Source organism: Equus przewalskii, chromosome 12 (genome assembly GCF_037783145.1).
Source record: "Equus przewalskii isolate Varuska chromosome 12, EquPr2, whole genome shotgun sequence".
In the NCBI taxonomy this organism is placed as follows: Eukaryota; Metazoa; Chordata; class Mammalia; order Perissodactyla; family Equidae; genus Equus; species Equus przewalskii.
Genome location: NC_091842.1, coordinates 30,578,348 through 30,597,049, shown reverse-complemented (window position 1 = coordinate 30,597,049; position 18,702 = coordinate 30,578,348). Strand labels below are relative to the sequence as shown.

The window sequence follows — 18,702 nt, the reverse complement described above, 5'->3', positions numbered from 1 at the left end:
TCTATTTAAATTATTTGTTCCCAACAATTATGTTAAGATTACTCTCAGAAACTTTGTGTGGCGTTAAAGCTGTTAGCCGTCGTCTTCAGGTGTTTTAGGTACATATGTCAGAGTACATAATTATTGTTAAAAACTTTCTCCGAAAACTTTTATCCTCTTACATCTATTTGGTTTACCTGTTCTCAACAATTATATTTAGATAGTCTACAAAAACCTCATGAGACATTAAACAAAATCAGCTATTATTCTGTTACTACTTTTGTTGACAAACTGTAGCAGAGATGACATGAGGTCATTTGCCCAGTAAAGCCAGACTGTGTGTCTGCATTCTATCCACTGCTGCTAACTCTGAGGACATCTCTATTTTAATTCAAACCAGCAAACTTAAACAGGCTTCCATTTACCAACGATTATTTTATATCATGTTAAATAACTTTGTCTTTTAGAAGCTTTTTGATATTAGTCAAAGACTGCATTCCTTATGAGAGGTTTTGAATTCTCTCTTTTAAGAGTGACCGTTAAGGTGGACTCATCTGAAACAGAGGTTCCCCAGAATGGCCATTAAAATTCCACATTATCTCAAAAGTTTACTTATTTTCGCTTGCTTAATTTAGATGAGGAGTTTGGGGACAGTTGAAATGGGGAGGCTCAGTGAGAGAGGAGCAGCAGATTTGGCTTCCGCTGTTGGCGTGTTTAATTATTTATTTTCTTTTGAAGAGGCAGTAAAGTATTCCTGATTTTATTTAGAAACCTCAAAAGATTAAAATAGGCTTCCCGTTGTAGTTGGCTTTTTCCAATTACATACATCAGTTTGGGTAAACTGAAGTTGCCCCACTTTGGCCATTTTAAAGTGAGATCTCCTGTAGCATGTTTAATTAACATTGCCTGAAGGGTGGATTTATGTGCCCTTACAGTATCAGGCAGGGGAAGCGTTCCCCAGTGAGACATAATGTTTATTCCCACAACGTAATCTATAATACAATCAGGCAAAAGAGATGTAGTTATTTTACACAAAGCCCACCTAAATATAACAATTTTTATAAAACTTCCTCTTAATTTTATTAGCTCTTATACCTCTAATCATAGCTTTCATCGAGTCCAGTAACGAGTCTCAGTCTCATAATACTGTGTAGGGGAAGCTTTCCCAGCTAGAGGTAACATCTATTTTCACAGTTAGACCATCTACTCAGAATCAGCCCCAGTGGGCTCTGCTTGGGGACAGACAGCATGTTTCTCATTCCAATACACAGAGATGGACAGAGACACACAGATCCAGACACAGACAAAACAGACACCAGTGATGTGGCTCCCAGATTTAGAATAGAAAGTCCTACAACTCTTCACACTCCGAATGCATGCCCACATGGCCCATCCACGAACAGAAAGGACCCCAGATGGCCCCTTCATGAAGGAAAAGCACCCCAGAGGAGGGGAAGGAAGTTCACGGACATTCCCAAGGCAACTTTCCCTATTCCAGGTTGAGTCCGTTGACTCACCAGAAGCAAAAACAAACAAATCTAGAACCTGTTTCCCTGCCATAAGAAAATGTGTCTAGGGCCAGCGGTGCCGTGTCAGACGGAAAGTACTCGGGACAGTCCTTAGGGCCAACAGTGCCATGTCAGATGGAAAGTACGCGGGACAATCCCTAGGGCAAATCATCTAGGCAGCTGCTGGCCTGCTTCCCAGGAAATCCCAGTTGGCCTGGGACCGCAGAGCCACGGGCAAAGAGCCCTCCTGGCTGGCTCGCCAGATTGTTACTGCCTACAAACAGGTTCTTTACCCACCATACAAGAGGGGCGAAGTAAAAGCTGGAATGCCAGGGTTATGGCAAGGAAAGGATTTTTATTTTGGGTGACATCAGTTGGGAGAGGAGAGTAAGCCCTCAAATTCGTCTCATCTCGTCTTGTCTCCTCTCCCTGAAAGATGGGAGGCCAGGAATTTTAAAGACTGAAAGGAATGCAGCTGCTTGTGGGTTGGGGGGAGTCTGTGACCCTGCAGGTGGCTGTCCTTGGTTGTTTGTCTCCATGGAGGATGGTGGACTCTGGTGCCAGGAAGCCAGGGAGTAAGCAAGGAAAGGAGATGAGTGTTTTGATTTTAACCCCTGTCTGCTGGGTTTAATGTAGGGGAATCGATATCAGGGCCAGTATCACTCCTCTAACATTACAATCCTTCCTTTTCTTCAGAGTAATTTCAGTTATGACTTAGTTGTGATTTCTTTCATATTTAAAAAAAATTCTTATGTATGTGCCATTAGGAAATGCAAGTATTTTCTCACATCCATGGTGTGCTATCTGTATGGTTCTACAGTTGACAATTTTCATTCGACAATATGTATATCTTAAATTTGTCCATCTTGATCCACAGTCATATCCAGTAAATTCATTTCTAAAACTATTTAGTGTTCCACTGTATGAATATACCATGTTTTATTTAACTGTTTCTCTAACAGTGGACATGTAGGTTGCTTCTAATTTTTTGCTGTTATCGACAGAACCATAACCAATCTTCTTGTCTATTCTTCTAGAATACTCGTATATTATGAAATGTTGACTGTTGGTTTTGTTTTGGCTCTAAACTTTGTAAGTGTATTTAGTCAAACAACTGTCTTGTGATTTGTTTTCTGTTCTCCATAGGGATGCCATTGAAAAATTATTTCCTGATGCCATTAGAATGCGATTTGAAGACATTCAGCAGAATAATGACATAGTCCAGAGTCTTGCAGCCTTTCAGAAGTATGGAAATGATCAGATTCCTTTAGCTCCCAACACTGGCCGAGTGAATCAGCAGAGAGGGGGCGGATTCTTTTCCGGAGTGCTCACAGCTTTAACTGGTGTGGCAGTAAGTTTATCAGTTTCTCTGTCCTGCCTCCCGCCCACAGTTCCCACTAAAGACATTTCTGTTGAAATACATCTAGACAATTGTTGATATAACTGCATGTGATAATTCACTGCATACATTGAAATCTGCTGGCTTGCATGATTCTTTGGGGATGTTGCTTACTCTGGTAGACAATGTAATATTCAGAGCCCAGTAAATATTAACTTTATCCCTTTTCCTCTTCTTTATAACCTACTCAATGGGTACTATTATTATTCCCATTTTAGAGATGAGCAAACAGGTGCATAAAGGTGTTAGAACTGGAATTTGAGACCATGTTGCCTTGATGATAGAGTCTTGAGCACAGCACTTTAGTAACTTCCATCATAGAGAATACTTTCTAAGTTCCATGCCGCAAAAATCTAAATGTTACAAATTTTCCAATAGAAACGGCACGTGAGTCAGGTATGTTGCCCAAGTTAAATGGGGTCAAGGATGCAGTGCTCCCAGGTGCCTGCAAGGAGTCCTGTTCCTGTCTCTCTTCCCTCACGGCCTGACAACCAGCAGAGAGAGGAGCCTGCCGAGAGTTGTGCTCCCCAGTTCTCTGTGGCAGTGGCATTGCCCTGCTTCTGTGTAGAGACTTGCCATCGTTCCCTTCCAGCTCAGCCTCTTCCCTTCTTTGCTCCACGCTCATGCATTTAGAGACTGGCGTCTCTAACCTTTGTGTTTCTTAAGGTCCCTGTCACTTTTCCCCAGGTGGTCCTGCTCGTGTCTCACTGGAGCAGCAGGGAATCTGAGCACGACCTTCTGGTCCACAAGCCTGTGGCCAAATGGACGGCAGAAGAAGTTGTCCTCTGGCTGGAGCAGCTGGGCCCTTGGGCCTCTCTCTACAAAGACAGATTTTTATCTGAAAGAGTAAATGGAAGGTGAGGAGCAAAATCTTCTGACACATCACTGAAATTTCTTTTTAAACAGCTTTGTTGAGGTATAATCCATATACCGTAAAATTCACTCATTTAAAGTGTACAATCAATGGTTTTTAATATATTCATAGATACGTGCAGCCATCACCACAATCTAGTTTTAGAATATTTTCATCCCCCTCAAAAGGAAAGCGCCGACCCTTTACTGGTCAATCTTCATTTCTGCTCACCCTCAGCCTTGGGCAACCACCATCTAGTTTGTCTCTATGGGTACACCTATTCAGAGTATGTCGTATACGTGGAATCTTACACCATGTGTGACCTTTTGCGTCTGGCTTTTTCACTTAGCATAACGTTTCCAAGGTTCGTCCAAGTTGTAGTACATGTCAGTGCTTCATTCCTTTTTATGACTGAAGAATATTCCATTATATGGTTATACCACATTTCATTTATCCATTCTTCAGTTGATGAACATTTGGGTGGATTCCATTTGGGGGCTGTTATGAATAATGCTGCTATGATGATTTGTGTAAAAGTTTTTGTGTGGACATATATTTTCAGTACTCTCCAGGATTGAATTGCTGGGTCATAAGGTAACTCTGTATTTAACTTTTTAAGGAATTGTCAAACTGCTTTCCAAAGTGGCTGTACCATTTTTTGTCATTGACATTTTAATTTGTTTGTTGCTTCCTGATTATAAAAGTAACATACATTTATTATTTATTTTTCAAAATAATGTAGAACTGTAGTATATTGGCAGTGAAATACCCTCGTGATTCTACTCATCAGAGAAACCACTGTATCATCTTGCTGGACATCTTTCCAGATTTTTTTAATGTTTAAACAGACTTACACATGTAACTGTGTATCATTTCTTTATTTCAACTGAAAATAGATCGTACTAAGCAGATCTGTGTTTATATGTATACATACACATGTTTGTATGTATGTGCGTATACTGTAGTCTATTTCATCCATCTCTACCAATTCACATTTGAGTTGTTTCCTTTTTCCTGTTCCAGACAATTCCAAATAACATTGTAGCAAGTGCCCTGGTACGAGGAACTCACGAATTGAACCCCTGGACTTTGGGGAGGCTGTTTCTGCCCATCAGCAAATCTTCCCACCCCGTTCCAGAGCACTGTCCATCTTCATTGCGGTCCCTCTCTTCCTTGGAGAGACTGCGTAGGGATGTGACACAGAACAGCACACAGTGCTGGAAGCAGCCACTCTCTGACCCGTTTGTTGTGGACATGTCGTCCACTCACTGCCAGGCTGCCCGACTGCCCCACCTTCCACCCTAGTCACTTCTTCCCACTGAACTGAGCCCTCAACACTTGACTCTCCCTTGGGGAAGCAAAATGCTCCTAGTTTGTCTATTTTTTGTGAGAAATAGCCCACTCCCCCAAATTGTGATTTAAAAAAATCTGTCTACCTAGCTAATACAATCTGTCTTTGCATAATTGTCTTCCTGCTAGAGGATAGATTTCTAGAACTGGAATTGGTGGGTCAAAGGGAATAAACCTTCACAAGTTTAGGAAATGTCAAATTACCCACCAGAGGACATCCGTTTACACTCCTCCAGCAGTGGTTGTGTGTGCCTGCTGGTCTCGCATCTGCTAGTGCCCAGGGATGTTTTTAACAACAAATCGCTATGGACGCAGCTTCATGTTTCCTCATGAAAGGAAGAAAGAGGGGATCTATAATCATTTTTTTTGTTAAATCACTACCCAAAACCAATGACTTCTAATGTCGTAATGATTTATTGGATTTCTCTCCAGTTTTTTTTTTCTATACGCACACTAAAAAATAGAGAAATATGTGAGAGGTTAGAGTGCATAGCCGAAAGATCAGAGGTTACGAGCAAAACAGACCTAGGTATGCCTTGGCTGGGTCACTTTATTTCTCCGAGCCAGTTTCCTCATTCACAAAATTGTCATCATGCCTCCTACCCTGCAGAACTGTTAAATGGATCAGTGATGACTTATGAAAGTATTTTCAGATAGTCGCTGGCAAACAGTAAGCGTTCAGTTGTCTGCTGTGGCTAATATTATTTCATATCCTGAGTGTCTTCCCTTACGTCACTGACTGTGGAAAGTTTGCTCCCAGTATATCATCTGAAAGAACTACCCTCCTATCCGCTTCCCCCTGCAGATTGCTTTTAACTCTGACAGAGGAAGAATTTTCAAGGGCGCCATATACCATAGAAAGTAGCAGCCACAGAAGAGCCATCCTCATGGAACTGGAGCGTGTCAAAGCACTAGGCGTGAAACCTCCCCAGAATCTCTGGGAATATAAGGTGAACTGTTTATTTCTTTAATTGAAAAAAGAATAAAGAGCGAGATAGCAATGGTCTGCATGCTCATTACTTAAGACAGCACCGCAGACACAGGTGAAGCCCCATGTCCCCTCCCCCCGCAGAGGTGCCCAGCTCCTGCAGCTGGGCGGTGCGTCCTTCCTGGGCATGTTTTCCTCCTGGCTTTAGGGGTAGGGCTCTGCAGGCACAAGGAGCATTGTTCTCTGGGCTTTTCACCTTCATGGAGGAGGCGTGAACTGAGCATATCCTTCTGCAAGTAGCTGACTCTGTGGCTCTCGTTCACTCACTGTCTTTCTTGTGCAGTATTGCATTGCACGAGGATGCAATAATTATGTATTTTCTGGTTGATGAGATTGTTTCCATTTTTGCTATTAGAAACACTGCTGCTGTGGCCATTCTTTGCAAGCTCTCACACTCATGTACAAGAGTTTTTTATGGTACATACTGAGGGATACTAGGTCACAAGTATTGCACGTGTTCAACTTTATTAGATATTGAACAATTGCTCTTCAGTGTGGCTGCACCAACTGGTTCTCCCTCACAGAGAGGATTTAGCGAATACTGTACTGTAAAACGAACACTGTATGTTTTTTATTAGTTAGAGCATATCTGCAATGTACCGACATACCCTAGAAAGACATCATGGAGAAAAATAAATATAAATAACCAATAAGTTTATGAGGAAAATATGCTCACTCCTAATTAAGGAAGTGCAAACTGAAACAAGCAGAAGGCATGTTTTCACCTGCGGCATTGTCAAGGATGAGAATGTTTAATCATATGAGGAAGGATGCACTCGTGTTTTACAGATCATCAATTGGTGCCGTCTCTGGAGAGCAGGTTGTCAATAACTCTTAAAGGTGAACCGAACCCACTTTCTCATCCGCAGCTTCACTTCTTTGCGTTTGGAGCACAGGCAGTATAGCGCGGTGCTCAGAGCGGGCTCAGGAGCCTCACTGCCCGGGCTCCTCCAGGACGCTCCGGCTGTGGGAGCACCAGCAAGCTGGGCCTTGTGATGCCCATTTCGTCCTCAGTAAATGACCGAGAGAGTCACAGCGAGAACGGAATGTCCGAGTCACAGAAAGTCCTTCAACAAGATGTGCCCCGCAGCATCATTGGTAATAGCAGCATGTGGAAAAGAACCTGTTATCAGGAACAGGAAATAATACAGACACCCATACGTGTACCCACCACAAAGAGAGGAGGCACTCTGGGTGTGCTAATAAGGAAGGACGCAGGTTGTGGTGTTACCTAGAAATAAAGGAAAGCGCATTGGAAAATACACACATTTGTTTGTATCTATATGTTTGCACATACATAGAAAATTTCTGGAAGGATACACAAACTGTTAGCAGTGTTTCATCTGGGAATTGAGATTTGGACGGGAGGAGAATTTTGTCACTTAATACATTTCTATGCCATTTGAAAAAAATTACATTTACTGTGTACATCTATTACTTAACTAAAAAAAGCACTAGGTTAAAAAATTTTGAAGAACAGGCATAGAGGTCCTAAGGTAGAAAGTTTGTTGTTTTTTGTTACTGTTGCTTTTTAATTTTAAAAATTCCATACTTCTCTTTTACCATAAATTATTAGTTTTGTTAATGCAGTCAAACTCTGGGTTTTTTGTAGCCAATATTAATCCTATGGTGGGTTTTAATATCTGGCAGAACATCTCTGGGTCCTGTATCCAGCAATGACCCTCTATTTAAAATACGTAAAAGTAATGTTAATATTTTAAGCAGAGTGAATGGGAATGTGATTCCGGCCCTGGTGTAGGAGCAAGCAGAGTCTCGTCAGCCTGCTCCTTCAGTCTTCTGTGCTCCCAGCCTTTCTCCAAGGATGGCCATGGGGCCGTTAGCTGAAAGGCCGTGTGATCAGATTCCTCCAAGCCTAGGGTCGCAGTGCAGCTCCTTCTGAATGCCACTCTTCTCATCAGACTTGAAAGAGAGGGCTCCCCGCTGCAGTGCTGTCATCATAATCACCTCACCAGGTGGTCATTCCTCCTTATCTGACAGGAAGTCGCCAAGAGTTGGAATATTTCAGTCCAGCACTCACACTGCCGCCAGACCTACAAATATGTAACCTGGCCATCTCCCTTTCTCTTGTACTGACCGTGATGTGGCTGGACGCAGTCAGACTTTATTTCTGGCACTTGTGTTCCTTTGGAAAGTCTTAGATATTAGAGTGATCTATGGCCCTCCAAAAGACCGCAGTACATAAACGGATAACACAGCATTTCTGTGGTATTAACATTTCATGGAGGTGCGAGGGAAATTATGAAAGAAGTGTTTTTGAAAGGCTCCTTTGGGGTTATAATGAAAAAAAGGATTGAGAAACACTGCTTTGGAGTCAAGAACTACTTCCATATGTCTGTGTCTCTCCTAAGTTAGGATACAAAGATATTTTTAGAAGTTAGATTTTTTAAAATCTTACTATGGAAAAGTTCAAACATAAAAGCAGGAGAATAGTACAAAACTGCTATTTACCCATAACTGTGACAGCAACTCGTGGCCATGTTTGTTTCAATAATACCCCTACTACTCCACCCCTGATTATTTTGAAAATCTGAGATAGCCTATATTTCATAAGTAGATATTTGAGTGAATCTCTAAAAAGTAAAGACTTTTTTAAAAAACAAAATTAAAATATCACCCTTGTACCCTCCAAAATTATCAGTAATTCTCTGATATTATCAAATAATTTGTCAGGATTCAAATATCCCACATCGCCTTTTTTTTTTTTTTTCCTGTTGATTTGCTCCAACCCGGGTCCAAACAAGGCCCGCATTTGCCTGTGTCTCTTCAGACTCGTTTAGTCTGTAGGTTGCCCCTCCCCCTTTCGTCACCGTGCACTCATTTGTTGAGGAAACCAGGTCATTTTGTCCTGTGGTTCTCCCACATGTTGAACTTTGCTGATTGTCTCTCTGTAGTGTCCCCTAACAGGTCCCTTTGTCCCCTGCATATCCTACAGTCTAGAGGCTTGCTTTCCTTTAGGGTTGGTATTTGGGCAAGACTACTTTATGGTGGTAGCTGTCAACCTTAGAAATAACAGCCAGTTATTTTACCAGGAAAACGAGTTTGTTCAGGAATACCCAAAGAATTGCAATTTGGGCTGTGCATGCTATGGCAGACCATAGGCAAATCCAACCTAGAGGGGAGAGGAATGTTATTTTCTAAAGAAAAAGGAGAAAATTGGGAGGGGCTGGAAAGCCCATTGGGGAAAAACAAGAGTTCCAGGCAGTGCTGGTTCTCATTGGCTGAGTTTCCGGGGTAGTGGATTTCTGTTTAGGATGCAATGTACATTTCTTCCTGTAACTGACAGCTCTTGCCTGTCCACTTCTTTCTGTTGGAGTCTGTGCTTGTCCATCTTTCATGTAATTGACTTTAGGTGGTCCTACGTGGGAGCTCCCCCTTCTCCCCTTCTGACTCCATTTTAAATTGAGGTTTCCCTATATTAATTTTCACATGGTGTTTTCTTCCATCAAGAGGCTCATAATGTCCAGCTGTCTCTCTTTTTCTGATGGTAGCAGCCACTGTGGTCATTCATCATTTAGATCCATATGTTCATTAGGGGTTGCATAATTGTGATATTGTAGTTCTCCTGTTATTCTTCATTTGTTAGCTGAAATACGTCTTAAAAAAAAAGGAAAATTTCCCTCAGCAACCATTTTGATTACCTAAGTACAGTTTTTACCAGAAAGACAGGTTAAAATCTTGATTCTTTCCCTTTATTTGCCAGGTTCAGGATAATGATTTGGTTCTCTATTATCCTCCAAAGACAACCAATTTCTTTCTTTTCTTTTTTTTTTTTTTGGTGAGGAAGATTAGCCCTGAGCTAACATCTGTACCAGTCTTCCTCTATTTTGTATGTGGGACACCTCCATAGTATGACTGATGAGTGGAATAGGTCCCTGCCCATGATCCAAAAGCACAGGCCAGGGCCACTGAAGGGGAGTGCACGGAACTTTAACCACTTGGCCATGGAGCCAGCCCCTTTTTTTGTGTGTGAGGAAGATTGGCCCTGAGCTAACATCTGTTGCCAATCTTCCTATCTTTTATGTGAGATGCTGCCACAGTGTGGCTTGATGAGTGGTGCTAGGTCCGCGCTTGGGATCCAAACCTGTGAACCCAGGCTGCTGAAGCGGAGCCTGTGAACTTAACCACTATGCCACCAGGCTTGACCCCAATTTCTTTACTTAGGATCATTCTTAACTGAGCATTTTAACGTTCTTGATGTGTTTAAATACATTTCAGTAATTATTCTAATTGATATTCAAATTATCCCATCTTTTTTGAGTAGGACTCTCTTCAAATTATTTTGAATCCTTTTTTTTAAACTTAACTTTTGGATTGAGGTATAAGGTACTTGCTAGCAAGTCCTTTTGACGTGGCCTCATTAGTCTTTGATACTTTCCTTTGTCATGTGACAAGATGTTCAAGTTACTCTTGTACCTTTCCTGCCCCGGACCTGGAATCAGCCATTTCACAAGTTGGGCCTTGTTAAAAAATCTTTTACTAGAAAATTTCGGGTATCGGGGCCAGCTCCGTGGCTGAGTGGTTAAGTTCGCGCGGTCCACTGCAGCGGCCCAGGGTTCGGATCCTGGGTGCGGACATGGCACCGCTCGTCAGGCCACGTTGAGGTGGTGTCCCACATCCCACAACTGGAAAGACATGCAACTAAGATATACAACTGTGTACAGGGGGCGTTTGGGGAGATAAAGCAGAAAAAAAAAAAAAAAGATTGGCAACAGTTGTTAGCCCAGGTGCCAATCTTTAAAAAAAAGAAAATTTCAGGTATATACAAAAGTAGAGGAACAGTGTACTCATGCCCAGCCTCAAGCAGTACTGGCTCATGACCATTCTTATTTCATCTGCACCCCTCCACTCACTCTCCACACCCCCAATCCTGGGATTATATTAAAGCATATCCAAACATCACATTCGTTTACCCCTACATACTGGAGTATGAATCTCTAAAGAGAAGGACTCTCTTCTTAAATGTAACCATTATCACACTTAAAAAAATTTAATAGTAAGCCATTCATAGCACAAGTAAGTTGAATATGTTTTAACAGTTTTATTGAGCTGTAATTGACATATACATATTTAAAGTGTACAATTTGGTAAGTTTTGCCATACGTACACACCCGTGAAACCATCAGCACAATCAAGATAGCGAACAGAGCCGTCACTCCCCAGCGTGGCCCGCTGCCCCTTTGGAAGCGCTCCTTCCCGCCCCTCCCCATCCTGGGAAGCGTACAGCGGTCTCTCACTGCTTCAATTGCATTTCTCTAAGGACTAATGATACTGAGCGTCTTTTCATGTGCTTACTTGCCACCTTTAGATCTTCTTTGGTGAAGTGTCCATTCATATCTTTTGCCCATTTTATTTGATTGATGCTTAGTAGCATCGAGTAGTTTTTAAATTACTTTAAAATTGTAGCGAAATTGACAAAGGTGAGGAGAATGAACAATGCTGGTAATCCCACCTGAGATTCAAACACGGTTACCATTGCATTTTGCTCTGTTTTCTTCTAGACAATTTTCTGCAGTTTAAACAGTCCTTTGGTTTCTCTGTTCATCCCACATATGCTGGGTGGCATCTGCCGTGGCCAGGCGCTCTTCTAGGAAAGGGACCTCAGCCTGAACCAGGCCTTGCCTGCATGGCGCCGACCCTGTGGAGATGGGATTGCTACCTGTCTTTGACTCTTGTTTTCACCTAACGTCGTGATATGAGCATTACCCACAGCTTCTCGTAATCATTGTTCAATGGCCCTGTGGCTTCTGTGCTAACTATCTACTGGGTCTCCATTACTTAGGTTGCAGAGTTCACTCTTTCTCTGTTAGACACAGTGCAGCAGGAAACATTTTGTGCATAGAGCCTTCTCTATTTCGGATTATTTTTATTAAGTAGTACCCACTAATAGATTGGGTAAGTTAAACTTTTCCGTTTAAAATTAATTATCTGACATCTCAGGGGTTTTTTTGTTTTTTGGTGAGGAAGATTGACCCTGAGCTAACATCTGTGGCCAACCTTCCTCCTTCTTCTCCCCAAAGTCCCCCCGGTACATAGTTGTATATCCTAGTTGTAGGTTCTTCTAGCTCCTCTGTGTGGGACGCCGCCTCAGCGTGGCCTGCTGAGCGGTGGTATGTCCGTGCCCGGGATCCAGACTGGTGAACCCCTGGCTGCCAAAGCAGGGCACGCAAACTTGACCACTCAGCCACAGGGCCAGCCCCTAAATTAAAGATTTTTAAGATTCTTTGATACACTTTGCAAAATTGCTTCCCAGAAAGGTTGTGTTCTACCAGCTGTGCCTAAGAGTGGGCTTCTCCTAGCCCTCCCCTCCCCAGCCGTGGAGAGAGATTACATCTTTATAGAGTGTAGCCCAGTAGATTAAGGACCTCGCCTCTTCTTGCCCATTCATTCATTCATTCATTGTTTGTGCAAACCACACAAAAAGGGCTGATGGCAAAGGGCGTGAGCCTGTGGAAGGTGTGCGGGTGGGGAGCTGGGCGCCATGGTTGTAATGTGGCCCTGGGTCCACCTCGTCCTCTGCAGGCCGTGAACCCGGGCAGGTCCCTGTTCCTGCTGTACGCCCTCAAGAGTTCCCCCCGACTCGGGCTGCTGTACCTCTACCTGTTCGACTACACCGACACCTTCCTCCCCTTCATCCACACCATCTGCCCGCTACCGGAAGACGGCTCCGGGGAGGACCTCATCACCAAGCTGTTGGTAGGTCTGAGGAGCGCCTCGGGTGGAGCCGGTCCGCCGGTCTGCAGTGTGATACCAGAGACGTGGCTGCAGCCTGTCAGGGACGAGCGAAAGATGCCCAGCCTTCATTTAAATTTGGCAAGAAGAGACCTACAAAAGAAAGCAAAGCAGCAACTTCCCCACTCCCAGAAGCCTGCTTTGTGTCCTGCATTGCAGAGCAAGAGGGGAGCTACCCTCTGCATTTGAAACATTTAGACAAAACAAAACAAACAGCATTGCTTTGATTATAAAAGAAGATAGCACAGGTCAGATGGCCTGCGGCGTAGATTGAGGGGCCTTCTAGCTCCGTACTCTGTCTCGTAAGAGGATCCTCAAAGGATGATTATTTGTCCTCCCATGAGGCAGGGTTAGTGGCCATCGTTTAGGCCTCAGAACAGTCAGCCACCGTCCCTCTCCCTGATGGACGTCATCGTATCAGCTGACCGCAGGGCCCGTGGCAGGGACTGTTGCTCCCACAGCTCCTGGTTCTTGCGTTTGGCCCATGGATTCCTTCAGCATTGGCTCAGTGGTTTCTCTGTCTGGTTGTTTATTTGAGCTCAGTGTCCTTTGCACTGCTTCTCTTCGGGCAGTCTCTCTGATCTGTCTATATCAAAAAGTCACGTGGACATAGAATTATCATATGTATATTATCCACACCCATAAGTGTTGAAAGGGAGTTCCTAAATCTCCAAAGACCCTTTGTTAAGCACTTCAATCAGGTGCCTTCCTGACCTTGGCCTTGGGTGTGGTTTGAGGCCTGCTCATCAGCCTGTTGGCGCCATGTCCCTCTGATCACCCAGCTTCCAGCTGTTACCCGCCCTTGCTGGGCCAGGGCACAGAGACGCCCTGACCTTCCCCTTTCAATGCGGCCACCCACCCCTCCTCAGGCTGAGTCCTTCCTGCAGTGCTCAGGATCTGGTCCACTGTGCGCAGGCTTGCTGAGCTTCCGTTAGTCTTCTGAATGCCTGTGAGTCGTTTAAATACTCTTGTCAGTTGTCCCCTCATATCTGTAATTAGTTTTTTACTTTCCCCAAAATAACTTTTTCAAGGTGTGTGTTTAATTTTCCCCTGACCTGTTATTCCACCACAGCTGAGAGGTTGAATTTAGGGAATTGTTTGAGCTACCCATGCAGTGATGAAGACATTTGAAAACTGGTTAATTTATATTCGTTTCAACCTATTTATAACTCCTGGGTAGATTTTTACTTCTGAGCTTCCACAATTATATAATAAGCATCTCAGTTCAACCTCTTTGGTAACATTTAGCCAATGTAAGATTAATTATTTTAAGGCGAGTTGGTGGATGGAAATTTCGTTTTCTTTTTTTATTTGAGGAAGATTAGCCCTGAGCTAACATCTGCCACCAATCCTCCTCTTTTTGCTGAGGAAGACTGGCCCTGAGCTAACATCTGTGCCCATCTTCCTCTACTTTATATGTGGGACACCTGCCACAGCACAGCTTGACAAGCAGTGCCATGTCCGCACCCGGGATCCGAACCAGGGAACCCTGGGCCACTGAAGCGGAACCTGTGAACTTAACTGCCGTGCGACTGGGCCAGCCCCTGGAAATTTCATTTTAGATTGTTGGATATGTGTGTGTTTTAATAAATGTAAAACACACTGGGATAACTCACTGTAAAAGTTAATCCTCGTAATTTTTTGTGCCCAATTTTATTTATCTGTGTGTTCTTCTTAAAGGATCTCAGAGAACCCACATGGAAGCAGTGGAGAGAATTCCTCGTCAAGTACTCCTTCCTTCCGTACCAGCTGATTGCTGAATTTGCTTGGGACTGGCTGGAGGTCCATTACTGGACATCCCGGTTTCTCATCGTCAACGCCATGTTACTCTCAGTTCTGGAGTTATTCTCCTTTTGGAGGATCTGGTCAAGAAGTGAACTGAAGTAAGTGTATTTTATGTTGGAGATGGTTGGAGCGACAGAGACTGGGAAAGAAATGCCACATGGTGGGAAAGTCCTCTTTGAAGTATCACTCAAGTGTGAAAAGACTCCTTGGGCTCTGGTTTAGAAACGCTATTGGAGCAGCGAATAGGAAAATGACCGTGTGTTTGGTCACGGGGAGGTTTTCATGGTGCTTCTCCATATATCTTTTCCCCACATGCTATAGACTTTGTGATTCCTGGGGGTGGGGGGTGTGCCTGAATGGTTTTAACAATTAAGGAGTAAACAAGCGAGAAGAAGAGGGCACTTCGTGGAAGACAGCAGTATGGCAGAACATTAAGAGATCTGATGAGGAGTTCTCTAGGCACAAGTTCTAGTCCTGCTCGGCCACCGACTTGGACAGTAATAGCTTCTCTGGATCAACGCATAAAATGAGGGAGTTGGACTAGCCAGTCACTGAGTCAGGACTCTTTTTTTTTTTTTTTTAAAGATTGGCACCTGAGCTAACAACCGTTGCCAATCTTTTTTTTTTTTTCCTGCTTTATCTCCCCAAGCCCCCCATACATAGTTGTACATCTTAGTTGTGGGTCCTTCTAGTTGTGGCATGTGGGGCGCCACCTCAACGTGACCTGACGAGCAGTGCCATGTCCGCACCCAGGATCCGAACCCTGGGCCACCAGAGTGGAGCGCGCGAACTTAACCACTCGGCCATGGGGCCAGCCCCTGAGTCAGGACTCTTGATTGCTAGTGACAGAAGCCAACCTAAACTGGCTTTCCTAAAAAGGGAAATGCCCAGTTAAGGCTTCCTGCAGGGCTGGACCCAAAGACCCAAATGCTGTCATCAGGACTGACTCTTTCTCTCACTGTCACAGCTCTGCTCCGTCCTGTGTTGTTTGGCCTCAGGCAGCGCTCTCTGTGTGGGGCCCCTTGGTCCCTGGGGCAGTGGATCTGAGCAGCTGAGCAACCCTGGGGGAGAGAACACTTCTTTCCCCATAGCACTTACATGCCTTAGGGCTCACACGCCACATGCCCACCGAACCCATCACAGGGTGCAGGGCTGTGCTGGCCCTCCTTATCCAGGCTGGAGGCACGTACTTACCCTCACCCAGGGGCTGGCTCCAGCCCCACCCAGACCACATGGAAAGGAGTAGGGAGGGAGGCACCCCAAAGGAAAAATCAGGTGTTTCCAGAAGAAAGAGGATGGCAAAAGTAATATATCACCACACCAGCATCCTTTCAGCCTGAAACACATCCCATAACTCGACATCCCGTGACAGGGTTCTTGGCCTCATTAATCAGTAGCAGCCTTCTAGAAAGTTCTGAGAACCTGACAAGAATTTCCCTCATTTACTTCAATTCCGTGAACTCATTTGTTCATGCACAGTTAATTGAGCCCCTGTCCCACCCCTGGCTCTCTGCCAGGCACTGCAGCTCTTCTGGTAAAGAGATAGTCTTTCCTCTGAAAGCCCACAGCCTATCAGGGAAAATGTGTAGGTTAAATACGGTGTGACACAGCAGTGCGGCAGGTGGTATTGGGGCTGTAAAGGGGAGGCCTCGCCTGCTGTGGGGACCAGGCAGTGGTGCCGAGGAGGCACCCTCCAGGCTGCGTCTGGGGTTTCAAGAGGGGCTGGGGAGGTAAAGATATGTCTTGGGCCCCAGGACAGAAAGCAAGGTCTTTGCAGCACGGGCAGCCAGCCTCCTCACTGGAAGGAGGCCCAGGCTCTGGGCACTTCTGTGTCAGCATTAGGATCCCATCAAGGTTCTACCTCTCAGACGCTTCTCTTCTTTTTTCAGGACTGTGCCTCAGAGGATGTGGAGCCATTTTTGGAAGGTATCAACACAGGGTCTTTTTGTGGCCATGTTCTGGCCCCTCATTCCTCAGTTTGTTTGCAACTGTTTATTTTACTGGGCCCTGTACTTTAACCCAATTATTAACATCGATCTCGTGGTCAGGGAAGTCCGACGACTGGAAACCCAAGTGTTGTGACTGGCACTGCCCAGGCTCTGAGGGACTCTTCCAGCCTCCCTGACGTCTGAGGTTTGATGCCTAGGGTGGCTGGAGGTGGGGGGGCACTTAAGGTAGCGGATTTCCTATTTTCTGCCCTAGTAAACAAGGTGCTGCTTTGTCTGTCAAAGGGTACAGCCAGGTCCTCTCTCCCTCTGCCTGTGGCATCGTGGCAGCAGGGACTGACATCCTAGAGCTGGGACAACACAGCAGCCACACCTCCCACCCAGCTGCCTTCCTCACAGGGACTTAGGAGGCCCCGGCCACGACGGCTGGCAAGGACCCAGGGTCCTCAGAGGATGCGATGTGTGCGACATGAGAAGGCCGCCACGTCAGCAGTGCCGCTTGCCCTAACATCGGTGACTGACAAAGACTCCCAGGGCAAGGTGGAGCCCTGATCTGAGACCAGGCTTGTTGGGGCCAGTCCTGTCCTCTAAGTCAACTTTAGGGAAACAGAAGATTTTGTCATAGGCATAGGCACATAAAAAATAAGAGGAAAAACCCCAGTCTGCTCGACGATCCTGTCTTCTTGACGAGTTGCTAGAACGGTTCAGAGTTCACCCTCTGGAAGGATTCCGTCTAGACTAGTTGATGCATAGCCTCGTCGTCACTGGCGTCCACGTGTAATTGCTGAAAGCTTGCATCGCTTCTCTGAGTAGGGGACTGAGGGGGACATCAGGCAGTTAATGGAAGGTAATTCACAGCAGCCTGAGCTGCCTCAGTGCTACTTAAAATTGTTTTGGGGTTTGCTTTGTTTTGTTTTTAAGAATTGAATGTGTAAAATAAATTCCAGGATAATCCTTCCGTTCAAGGAAACATTTTGTACGTTGACCTCACACTGTATAATCTTTACTGTCCTGTTCTCATGTATAAAACAGCAAGTATGATTACGCTGAGAGCTGTGGTTGTACTTATGAGTGGGATGAACTATGGCCTTTTATCTCCTGCCAGCGTAGAAGCAGCAGGTGTGAAATGGGATCCCTCTGAACATTGGCCCCACGGAGATAAGTCTGCCTCCAAAGGGTTTTTGTGACTCCACGACCCATTCATTAGTCCTTTGTGTATTTGAAGATTTAACTCAACCTTTGCATCTGAAAGTTTGAAGACATTACTTGAAATAAAAAGAAAGATTTTTATACAGATGAAACTTCCGCCTAGAGAAAAACTAGTGAGAAAACATGAAGCAAACGTGCATTGGCCAATACAACCTACTAGGCACACTTAACTCCGCCCGCCGGACGCCAACAGTGAGCCAAGGAGCCACCCGAAGGATCTTAAGTGAAAGGAGGGAGCATGTTTTTCTTCCTCTTGTGTTTGCTCATCAGGCCCCAGGGCTGCCTGACTTTACCTGGTTAACACTGTGACCTGGCAGAGACGCTGACAGCACTGCGGGTCTGGGGACACTGCAGGACTTGCGCATCCCTGGTCTCATGCCCTGCAGGGTTACTATTCTTTCCAGATGGAGAGATAGAGGTTGGGTGGCACCGGTGGAGCTGGGCCCAGGCTGGACCACAGGTTGCCAGACTCCTAGTCCAGTGCTCCCCACCCACACCCCGTGGCCTGCCAAACACTGTCCCCACCCCTGTTCCCCATATCCTGTTCAAAGATGAGTAATATCCATGTATGCTCTAGGGAGGAGGGCAAAGAGATACGGCCTAGAGCAAACGGGCTGGGCCGGACTCTAGCTCCTTATCGCCAGCAGGAGGGACAGGCACGTTCAGAATGAGAGGCACAGGCTGCCTCTCTCCTCTCCAGGACTCTCAGTCATATCAGGCTTGGCTGCATCAAAAGGGGGTGTCTACTTAAAATATTCAGATCCTTTGAGGCAAGAATTCCATTTCTGCAAGTCTGCGTTAGGGAATAATAAAAAGGTGGGCAACAGAAGGTGGCAAAGGTTAATTCACAAGCATCCTCATCACATCAACAATGGATAAAAACAGGAAATAGCACCAGTATCCAAAAGTTAGCTGTCTACTACAGCTATTTAAGA

At 44.9% G+C, this 18,702-nt stretch overlaps 1 protein-coding gene across 14 annotated transcripts in view; it reads left to right on the top strand.

Annotated features, from left to right (window-relative positions):
* BFAR (bifunctional apoptosis regulator) overlaps positions 1-17,608 on the top strand; it is a 33,011-nt gene extending 15,403 nt beyond the window's left edge. For 6 of the 14 annotated variants that reach the window (XM_070568480.1, XM_008520516.2, XM_070568482.1 and 3 more), the window contains 8 exons: positions 2,634-2,838; positions 3,574-3,743; positions 5,895-6,039; positions 12,618-12,791; positions 14,508-14,710; positions 16,502-16,538; positions 16,661-16,745; positions 16,844-17,608. In XM_070568480.1, coding sequence (XP_070424581.1) covers positions 2,634-2,838; positions 3,574-3,743; positions 5,895-6,039; positions 12,618-12,791; positions 14,508-14,710; positions 16,502-16,538; positions 16,661-16,744 — 1,018 coding nt within the window. In that variant the 3' untranslated portion in view covers position 16,745; positions 16,844-17,608. Of the gene's footprint in view, positions 1-2,633; positions 2,839-3,573; positions 3,744-5,894; positions 6,040-12,617; positions 12,792-14,507; positions 14,711-16,501 lie in introns of all 14 variants that reach the window. The other 8 variants (XM_008520512.2, XM_008520511.2, XM_070568479.1 and 5 more) reach the window with 3 other exon arrangements.
* The last annotated feature ends 1,094 nt before the right edge of the window (positions 17,609-18,702 follow it).